The sequence below is a fragment of the Mytilus galloprovincialis genome, chromosome 9 (assembly GCF_965363235.1).
Source record: "Mytilus galloprovincialis chromosome 9, xbMytGall1.hap1.1, whole genome shotgun sequence".
NCBI lineage: Eukaryota > Metazoa > Mollusca > Bivalvia > Mytilida > Mytilidae > Mytilus > Mytilus galloprovincialis.
Genome location: NC_134846.1, coordinates 36,349,161 through 36,361,074, shown reverse-complemented (window position 1 = coordinate 36,361,074; position 11,914 = coordinate 36,349,161). Strand labels below are relative to the sequence as shown.

Genomic DNA, 11,914 nt, shown 5'->3' with positions numbered 1-11,914 from the left:
AGTCAAGCCAAACATTTTCATTAGTCTCATAGAACATTTAGAAAATGTTTTATACCCCAAGGGTGACTGGGGTATAGAAATATGGTCACTTGGTCTTCTCCCGACCGGCAGTAAAACGCTTGCCGAAGTGGGGCGTCCGTTTGGCTGTGCGGGATGTATCAAGTTCGCAGTCACGTCCGGTCAGAAGGGGGACGTAAAATCTGATGCCTCGTGTAAAGAGAGTGCAACGCTCTTTGCACGTTAAGAACCCTTGCAACAACTCTTTGAGGGGTCCGTAGGTGGCCTGTTGCAAGGCAAAATTTCTGTCCCTGTCCCTATCCAATAAACCCTCATTTTCCAGTGGCAGTCCAAATTTCCGCGACCATCATCCCAGATGGCCTCTATCGTATCCACCTACCTATTGTATTTTTTGTGAACTTGTTCTCGTCCTGAATATGCATGAAATATTTGCCACTGGACGTTAAGCAGCCAACAATCAATCAATCAAAATGTTTTATGTAAACAATGAATGACAACAGAAAGAAATGGCAATCGCTGACTAGGTCATCATTGATAGGTGATCTAAAAAGGTAAATATCTTCAGTTCAAACTACAGAAGCATATCTTTCCAAAGGGGAGATAACTCTAAAAAATGTTTCAACACAGATATCCTTATTTAAGGGTGTAGAACTTATTTCAGGGAGATAACTCTTCAAATCAGTGATGCATTTGTAAAAGTCAAGATCATCAATACATTATAAGCATTTACTTAAAAAGATTGGAAATTCTCTATGTTACCTTTAAGCTTAGAATATATTTATGAAATTGACACAAACGTACTAATGATTCTAAGAGTTATTTCCCTTACCAAGTCTACCTCCTTAAAATAACAAGTTAGAACTTGTATATTTTTAATTATTTAAATAATCAATCACCTGATTCTCTTTCAGTTTTTGTAAAAACTAACCAGATGCTCCGCAGGGTGCATCTTTATACGACAGCAGAGGTTGAACCCTGAACGGTTGAGGCAAGTATGGACACAACATTCAAGCTGGATTCAGCTCTAAATTTGGATTGTGATTAAATAGTTGACACATCATAGGTTTCTGAAACAGAATGAATGTGGTCTAATGAACTTAAAATATTTTTTTGCCTTTGAGCAATTCACTATGCTGTTGAATATTTATTCTCTCAAAAAAATGTTTGAAATTTTCTTTCTATTTATGAAATCTGAAATGAGAAAAATTTAACCCCCACCCCCATTTTTTTTTCACAACCCCCTTTCCCTTTTTCCAAAACTGATCTCAATTCAAATTTCTAATGGAGTTTGTAACAATAACTACTCATTTAAATACATCATAAAATATTAAAATGTAAAATAAAGTGCTTGTTATCACTGAATGGTAAAGATTGTTTTAATTTATCAGTTGGTAGTAAAAGTGAATATACATTGTATATTGTATAAAACAATGATTTAAGTTGATTCAACTACTATTCTGGACAAAGAAAGATAACTCCAATTGAAAATTTCTTGCTATTGCACAATATTGTGCAATTAGATAGTTTTTGCTATTGCGCAATACTGTGCAATTGAAAATATTTGCTATTGCACAATACTGTGCAATTGAAGATTTCTTGCTATTGCGCATTACTGTGCAATTGAAAATTTCTTGCTATTGCACAATACTGTGCAATTGAAGATTTCTTGCTATTGCTGAATACTGTGCAATTGAAAATTTCTTGCTATTGCACAATACTTAATATAATAATTTTGGATCCTGATTTGAACCAACTTGAAAACTGGGCCCATAATCAAAAATCTAAGTACATGTTTAGATTCAGCATATCAAAAAAGCCCAAGAATTCAATTTTTGTTAAAATCAAACTTAGTTTAATTTTGGACCCTTTGGACTTTAATGTAGACCAATTTGAAAACGGGACCAAAAATTAAGAATCTACATACACAGTTAGATTTGGCATATCAAAGAACCCCAATTATTCAATTTTTGATGAAATCAAACAAAGTTTAATTTTGGACCCCGATTTGGACCAACTTGAAAATTGGGCCAATAATCAAAAATCTAAGTACATTTTTAGATTAAGCATATCAAAGAACCCCAAGGTTTCAATTTTTGTTAAAATCAAACTAAGTTTAATTTTGGACCCTTTGGATCTCAATGTAGACTAATTTGAAAACGGGACCAAAAATTAAGAATCTACATACACAGTTAGATTCGGCATGTCAAAGAACCCCAATTATTCAATTTTTGATGAAATCAAACAAAGTTCAATTTTGGGCCCCTTATTCCTAAACTGTTGGGACCAAAACTCCCAAAATCAAACCCAACCTTCCTTTTATGGTCATAAACCTTGTGTTTAAATTTCATAGATTTCTATTTACTTATACTAAAGTTATGGTGCGAAAACCAAGAATAATGCTTATTTGGGCCCCTTTTTGGCCCCTAATTCCTAAACTGTTGGGACCTCAACTCCCAAAATCAATCCCAACCTTCCTTTTGTGGTCATAAACCTTGTGTTTAAATTTCATTGATTTCTATTTACTTAAACTAAAGTTAAAGTGCGAAACCAAGAAAATGCTTATTTGGGCCCTTCTTGGCCCCTAATTCCTAAACTGTTGGGACCAAAACTCCCAAAATCAATCCCAACCTTCCTTTTGTGGTCATAAACCTTGTTAAAATTTCATAGATTTCTATTTACTTATACTAAAGTTAGAGTGCAAAAACTAAAAGTATTCAGACGACGACGACGACGCAGACGATGACACGAACGTGATACCAATATACGACCAAAAAATTTTCAATTTTTGCGGTCGTATAAAAAGAAATCAAAAAGTATTTCTAATAACTAAATTTTCTATACAACAGATCATAATTTTATTATGTATTTTACTATTTAAGTACTATATAGTCAACCCTCAATAATATTTTATATAAATTAACAAAATTAGATTATGCAAAACAATTTTTAAGTACAATCTAGTAAACCAGAATACATTTTGATAAACTAATCACAGTTTTACTTTTTAAGTACAATCTATTTTTAAACCAATAATAATATTTTGATCAGCATTTGATTATGCCAAAAAACCTTTAAGAACAATCTACTCTATCCATTACATGGATAATGTTTTGATACAACTGTTAATTTAGTTGCGGATCCAAGGGGAGGGGCTTAGGGGGTTTTAACCCCTTTTTTTAACAATCGAAGCTTTAGAATATGGAAATATGGTTGGAACCCCCCTTTTTTAAACGACTGGATTCACCCATTATTAGATAATGCAAACTAGAGGCTCTTAAGATCCTGTGGTGCTCACCTTGGTCTATGTGCATTTTAAACAAAGGACACAGCTGGATTCATGACAAAATTATGTGTTGTTGATGGTTATGTGTTTGTAGATCTTACTTTACTGAACATTTTTGATGTAACTTGTACTTGGCCCTTACAAAGGAAATTATTTTGTAAAACTTACCAAAATCTTACTTTGCTGAACATTATTGCTGTTTAATAACAGTTTATCTCTATCTGCAATAGTATTCAAGATAATAACAGAAAAACGCAAAATTTCCTTAAAAATTACCAATTGGGGGGCAGCAACCCAACAAGCAGTTGTCCAATTCATCTGAAAATTTCAGGGCAGATGGATAGTGACTTTATCAACAATTTAACCACTGTAAGATTTGCTCTAAATGCTTTGATTTCAGAGTTATAAGCCAAAATCTACATTTTATCGCTATGTTCTGTTTTTAGTCATGGTGGCCATCTTGGTTGGTTGGCAGGGTCACGCCACACATTTTTTTAACTAGATACCCCAATGATGATTGTGGCAAAGTTTGGTTTAATTTTGCCCAGTAGTTTCAGAGGAGAAGATTTTTGTAAAAGATTACAAAAATTTACGAAAAATTGGTAAAAAATAACTATAAAAGGTAATAACTCTTTAAGGGGTCAACTGACCATTTTGGTCATGTAGACTTATTTGTAGATCTTACTTTGCTGAACATTATTGTAGTTTACAGTTTATCTCTATCTATAATAACATTCAAGATAATAACCATAAACGACAAAATTTCCTTAAAATTACCAATTCAGGGGCAGCAACCCAACAACCAGTTGTCTGATTCATCTGAAAATTTCAGGGCAGATAGATCTTGACTTGATAAACAATTTCACCTCATCAAATTTGCTCTTAATGCTTTGGTTTCAGAGTTATGAGCCAAAATATACATTTTACCCCTATGTTCTATTTTTAGCCATGGTGGCCATCTTGGTTGGTTTGGACACAATTTTAAAACTAAATACCCCAATGATGATTGTGGACAAGTATGGTCAAATTTGGCCCAGTAGTTTCAGAGGAGAAGATTTTTGTAAAAGTTAACGACGACAGACGCCGAAGGACAACAGACACCAAGTGATGAGAAAAGCTCACTTGGCCCTTTGGGCCAGGTGAGCTAAAAAATACAAAATATTTCACCCATAATAATATTTGATACAATTGATTATAATCTGATTATGCAAATCCACTAAGATATGTAAGTTTTTAAGTACAATTTCCACAACTGATGATACATGTACTCTGATTATGCAAACATTTTGTCAATTGAAGTAAATTAATCTAACCTATAAAAATACGACAAAAACATATCTATCAATAAAAATATTTTAATACAAAACATCATAATTTTATAATGCTTACCGGTAAATGTATTTATTAAATATTTATATTTTGGTGAAACTGATCATAATATGATTATGCAAAACATTGTACTGTCCCAAATGACTGAGGGACAACATAGATAAAATATAAAAGTAAAAATATAAAGATCTATTAAGTTTGAAACTTTTAGAAAGTTTACAAAAGTAAATAATTCACCTTCTATAATAGTACATGTAGTAATAATATAGTATAACTAATTTTACAATACTGGTATAAAATCATTTTGATGACAGAATAATGATGAGATCGTTAAGGGAGACAATTTTCAACAAAATAAAGCATGTTGCCATGAGAACTGTGGTACTTGTACTGGTATAAACCATCTCTTCCAAAAAAAATATTGACAGCAATCAGTAAATAAATATACAGAGTTACAGATAAGGCAATGAAGCTATATCAAAAAGTACTAAAGTGAATGTGCATATATATAATTGAGAATTGGAATTTGGAATGTGTCAAAGAGAAAAAAACTCGACCAAATGACTGAAAACAGCCGAAGGCCACTAATGGGTTTTTCACAAAGAGAAAATCCCAAACCAGGAATCAGGCTTCTGCTGGCCCCTAAATAAAATATTAATAAATATAAATATCAAATATAAATAATTTCAGTAACAGATAATGGATGAAGCTATATTAAAAACTAAAGTGCATAGGTAAAGGTGCATTAATATCTATTATAAATAATTTGCTGACACATTGTTTACAATTTTTGTTAGACCGATTATAACAAAAGGTGAATACATTCATATTATGTACTCAGTTGCATAAATAAACTAGAGGCTCTAAAGAGCCTGTGACGCTCACCTTGGTCTATGTAATATGAAACAAAGGACACAGATGGATTCATGACAAAATTGTGTTTTGGTGAAGGTGATGTGTTTGTACATCTTACTTTACTGAACATTCTTGCTGCTTACAATTATTTCTATCTATAATGAACTTGGCCCAGTAGTTTCAGTGGAAAATGTTAGTTAAAATTTTATGAAAATTGTTAAAAATTGACTATAAAGGAAAATAACTCCTTAGGGGGTCAATTGACCATTTTAGTCATGTTTGACTTATTTTTAGGTCTTACTTTGCTGTACATTATTGTTGTTTACAGTTTATCTCTATCTATAATAATATTCAAGATAATAACCAAAAACAGTAAAATTTCCTTAAAATTACCAATTTAGGGGCAGCAACCCAACAACGGGTTGTCCGATTCATCTGAAAATTTCAGAGCAGATAGATCTTGGCCTGATAAACAATTTTACGTCGTCAGATTTGCTCTAAATGCTTTGGTTTTTGAGTTATAAGCCAAAAACTGCATTTTACCCCTATGTTCTATTTTTAGCCATGGCACCCATCTTGGTTGGATGGCCGGGTCATCGGACACATTTTTTAAACTAGATACACCAAAGATGATTTTGGCCAAGTTTGGATTAATTTGGCCCAGTAGATTCAGAGGAGAAGATTTTTGTAAAAGATAACTAAGATTTATGAAAAATGGTTAAAAATTGACTATAAAGAGCAATAACTCCTAAAGGGGTCAACTGACCATTTTGGTCATGCTAACTTATTTGTAAATCTTACTTTGTTGAACATTATTGCTGTTTACAGTTTATCTCTATCTATAATAATCTTCAAGATAATAACCAAAAACAGCAAAATTTCCCTAAAATTACCAATTCAGGGGCAGCAACTCAACAACGGGTTGTCCAATTCATCTGAAAATTTCAGGGCAGATAGATCTTGACCTGATAAACAATTTTACCCCCATGTCAGATTTGCTCTAAATGCTTTGGTTTTTGAGTTATAAGCCAAAAACTGCATTTTACCCCTATGTTCTATTTTTAGCCATGGCGGTCATCTTGGTTGGTAAGCGGGGTCACCGGACACATTTTTTAAACAAGATACCCCACGACGACGACGACGACGGACGCCAAGTGATGAGAAAGGTGAGCTAAAAAAGAAGTAAGGAAGTTCACTGAGGGATAAATAATTGTTTTGTCCCTAAAATTGCAAAAAAAAAAACCCAAAAAAACTTCATCATTCAATTCCACAACAACATAGACAAACAAGTGAGTAATTAATCTGTGTTTCAAAGGATTTGATGAAAATGCTATTGAAACAACAAAAATTATTGGTATGTACAAAATGGCCCACTTTTTTAATCAGCATTTTTGCTGTTTTTATATTATTGCACTTTGAAAATTTTGTAATACACAGTGTCATTTAACTTGCGAATTATACTAACTTTATTGGAACTTATGTAGGATTTATAAACATAATTGCTTTGGAAAAAAAACAAGTTACTGTAAAATGGGAGATAACTCAAAAAACTTACTTATTACATTTTTTATCAACTGAGAATGTGGTTAGTTAAACTTGAAAACTGTTATCTCGGAGCATATTATATTCAAATTTAATATATTGAATCTCTTTTCTCCTCCCAGCAGTAATGAAACTTTGTATATGTGAATCTGTACTAATCAAAAAGTTACCAACCTGTACTTCACAATAAATGTATACTTTGCTACAAAACAAGTTTCCATACTAAATAATTATAAGTAAAATGGTAAATACAGAAAATTGATATATGTTTTTATCTCCAAATCATTAAAAAAAATGGTTAGCCCAAAAATTTATAAGTAAAACATTTGTTCAATTTTGAAATTCACAACTTTTTTAGATCCAGGACAATTCAAAAATTAGCATTATGTAAAAACAATTGTCTATTGTTGCCCTCTTGAAGTCTTTTGATTATGATTGATTGTTATTGGGTTGCTATTTCCTTGATAAATATCCTTCAACTCTTTAAATAAACTCATCATAGATACCAGGACTAAATTTTGTATAAAACACTCATCATAGATAAAAGGACTAAATTTTGTTTATGCGCCAGACGTGCGTTTCGTCTACAAAAGACTCATCAGTGACGCTCGAATCCAAAAAAGTTAAAAAGGCCAAATAAAGTACCGGTACAAGGTTGAAGAGCATTAAGGATCAAAATTCCTAAAAGTTTTGCCAAATACAGCTAAGGTAATCTATGCCTGAGGTAGAAAAGCCTTAGTTTTTCAAAAATTCCAAATTTTGTTAACAGTTAATTTATAAATATAACCATCAAGGAAAGGTATTGCCCATTACAAAGTCAAGCAGTATATATATTCTCAGGTGTTTTGAGAGTTCTGTTTCTGTTTCTTCTTTAGTTGAGAAAAATACATATATGTTAGAGAAGGATCTTCCAATGAACAAAATATTCTATTGACCTTGTCAGAATGTGAAATCATAATTCTCCGGTGTTTTGAGAGTTCTGTTTCTGTTTCTTCTTTAGTTGAGAAAAATACATATATGTTAGAGAAGGATCTTCCAATAAACAAAATATTCTATTGACCTTGTAAGAATGTGAAATCATAATTCTCCAGTGTTTTGAGAGTTCTGTTTCTGTTTTTTCTTTAGTTGAGTATAGTACATGTATGTAAGAGATGGATCTTCCTCTCCTCTACGTAACATTTCTACAACTGCATCAGCTACTGTCTTTGTATCTTCATATGTAAATGACCAATGTGAAGAAGGTCTGAAATATTAATTTTGTAAATATGAAATACACATCTTGTGCTTCCATCAGAAAAAAACATGCACAGTTATAAACATTTTAAAACAGTAAGGCCAGTCAATGTCTGACAATTTATTAAATCATAACCTCTGGTTTAAGTTGTTTCTCTAGGTTTTTGTTCTTAACATCATTGTGTCTGGTATTTTTTCTAATTATAGCACAATGTATATATGTGTTTGGTTGTATCTTTAATAACTTCTTTTTTCAGACTTGATGAGGAGATATTATATAGATTAATACAAATGTAATAGTCTTGTTGGTGAAAATCAAAGTGCTGGATAGCATCTGTGGAAAGATTGGAAGAGTAGTTTGAATAAATTCATATTAAGGTATGATGGGGACAAAAGAACATTAATAAAACAGTATTGCTGAAAATTGCATAAACAGCAGGGTTCTAGCAGGAATAAAAGTGCTTTTCCAGTATGAAGATAAAATGAGCTCAAATTAAATAATAGTGGTCTCTTAATTTGCACAATTTTATTTAAACTGCAGTTTATATCTTATCAAAATAATGTTGCCTGTTTTGAACATGTTTAAAAAAAAAATGCAAATCAAAAATTCTTCCAGTAAATGTTACCAATTCCTTGTAAGACATAAGTTCTAGACCAACAGCTAAGAACTTTAAAGAGTCAACAAATATAATCTAAAAATGTTGTTTTGGGGCATTTTGTTAGTTGAAACATAGGTTATATGACATTGAAGATTAAAAGTTGTAGAGTGCCTTTTGATCAATTTATAAAGTATTTATTCAGCACAGGGCATTGAAAATGTACTTTTTCAACGTAAACAAGTTAAAAAACTTATTTTTATTGAAATGCAGATTTTTCTTGATAGCAAAAATATATATTCACTTCTTATAAAAATTCATAAATGACTAAAATAGACATAATGCTTGATAGGGAATAAATCAATAAAAAATGGTTTGTTATAAATGAAAGTTTTAAAATTTTAAAACTGTTTCAAGCCAATTTCTGATAAAAAAAAAGGTGAACTAACCTAAATTGTTGATTTAATACAGATGATTATTGGAAATTTATCAAGTAAATTATAGGCCTAACTTGAATACCTTTTATATATTCATATTTATATTTATTTTTCATTTTTTTTTAAAGATCGTGTTAATCCTTAATTAATCATTTATCTTTCAGACATAATTTATAGAATCACTTTATGTAATGTAGATCAAAAGTAATAGGCAATAAATAAATCTATCATCCTTATATATCAAACATCTAATATATACATTTGTGTATTCAATTATGAGGTCAAATATTTGTGTATTGAAATGATTATTGGGTCTGTACAATTATGCAACACTGATGTTGATAAGTAATGTGGTCAATTTGATTGACAGTTTAGGAGGATTGGACATTGTAATTTATGGTCCACATTGTCCCTGATTGTTTGGTGATAATGACAGTTGTCAGTCATACTAGTATTGTATCAATACTAAATTACCTAATCAAAATGCTTTAAAAAAAGCCTGTACATCAACACACCTTAATTACATACATTCTTGATGACTGCTCCAAAAATATAACCATTTTTCACAGTTTATATGTGTATTATGTGCACATACATGAGAAATATAGGGAACTATATTTCAGTGTGAATACATGCAGTAATAGTAGCTAACCTATCGTGTTGTTAGGGAGGCCAGTGCCTAAGGAAAGATTTAGAACAAGTTCCAATCTTTCCAAAAACAGAAATCAGATAAAATCAACCTCACCTTACTTTAGTGTAAATTTGCCTGAATTTTTGATGGTTTCATAACCAATGTTGTAAATGAGGATATGGCAAGGTGTTGTCCTCTGTTATCAGTGTTTACATGTTATATTTATTAATTGACTATTCTGTTAAAAAATTACAGGTACACACCCTTCATAAAGTAATGTTTCACATAATGAAATACTGTATGATGGAAGTGGTTTTTAACGACCTTGGCAGGGTCTTGCTCAATTTGCGTAAAGACTGTAACAGTCTCTAGTGTTTTCCCAAGGTCCTTTTAACATCATTGTTACATGTATGTGATGCTATAATCTTAAATGTGATGCTATCTGAAGTGGTTTTCTTATGGATTATGTTAAGGGTGTGATGTTAAATTTTTAGAAAAAAGATGGTATTTCAATTTCCCCTATTACTAGGATGCTAAATGAAATATCTGGGGAGAACACTGAGGCTCCTTACCATTTTTATAATGAATGTTTTTTTTTTTATTTTAAAAACTGAATTAACAGAAACAATTAAGACACTTACATTTCATGACCTGACAATGGTGAAAATGGCTTAGGACATCCAAGATGGGAATTGTCAGCCATTTTAGGTGGAGGCTTTGGAAACCAAGATGGATCTTTTTCATGTTCCTTTAAAGCATTTGTTCGTTTATGAATTTCACGACAAACATGACATTCAAATCCTTGGTAATAATCAACTTTATCCTCAATGTTGTAAAAATAATATTTATGATCATGTGATCCCCAGTCACGATTTAAAACAGTTTCTTTTAACAGTGTGTTTGATATGCCATTTGGCTTCTTAAAATCTAAATATTTTAAGTACTCTTCATCGTTTTCATCTAAATATTTTATAAATTCAGCAAGCTCCATGGGACTTTTGAAGTCATTGACCATTATAATAGAATGATTATTTGGCATCCAATCTTTTGCCTTAGGTGAGCCATAATAAATAGGAACTGAGCCTAAATGTAGAGGTCTCATTAATTTTTCAGTCATATAATCATCACATACAGCATTTTCAAATGATAAATGAAACTTATATCCAGCTATAAAATCTAAAAACTGATCTTTTTGGAATGATTCTTCAGGATTTGTTAAATTTTCCGGCAGATCTTTATTGTGCAAGCATGTCCCATATGAATCTACATCTATATATTTCATCAGCTCTTCAACATAAGAATCACGGTATGATGGTACATCAGCATGAGATTGAGTGTACATTAAAGCAGCAAATCCATCTGATTTACGTTTTTCATTTTTAACCTTGATGTCAATTGCTTGACGCTCTGTGAGATACTCTAATGAAAAAATGTCTTGAGTAGTAATTGGGTAATCTGATTCACGTTTGAATGTAGCAGTATGATTGAAAAGTTGAATGAAATGTTCATGAGACAGGAGGTAATTGTTTAATGGTGATTCTTCATGAAACAAGCACCATTCATGATCTTGAGTTCTTGGGAGAGGTAAATCTAAAGGATCTATCCCTGTACCATAGAACATGATCCCTTTTGTGTTTTTATTGTCCAGATATCCTCTAGACTTTGTAGAATAACATTTAACGTTTCCACATCTTATTAGCGTTATGTTTTCACTTGGATGTGGATATATTTGTTGGGTCCACCATAACAAGATTGGCAGGTCCCCCTTTGCAAAATGTTCAACTGCAACAAAACTAAGAATAGTAAACACTGAAATGAAGAAGAAAATTAAAGATCTCATTTTGACATAGAAGAATATTTCAAAAATTAAGCGTGACAAAACTCTTTTCATTGCTGTTGCAGATTTATGCTTGATAAATAGAGATATAAAGCAGCATCATCGGCAACGTGCTACATCCGCTTTCCAATGTTTACAATCCCAGAATGCAGT

General features: G+C 31.6%; 1 protein-coding gene across 1 annotated transcript; it reads right to left on the bottom strand.

Annotated features, from left to right (window-relative positions):
• Positions 1-2,849: 2,849 nt before the first annotated feature.
• LOC143044919 (GDP-fucose protein O-fucosyltransferase 4-like) lies at positions 2,850-11,892 on the bottom strand. The gene is made up of 2 exons (XM_076217170.1): positions 10,566-11,892; positions 2,850-8,270 (listed from the first exon to the last, which is right to left on the bottom strand). The coding sequence occupies exons 1-2, from the start codon at positions 11,813-11,815 to the stop codon at positions 8,105-8,107; spliced, it is 1,416 nt and encodes a 471-aa protein (XP_076073285.1). The 5' UTR covers positions 11,816-11,892; the 3' UTR covers positions 2,850-8,104.
• Positions 11,893-11,914: the final 22 nt, after the last annotated feature.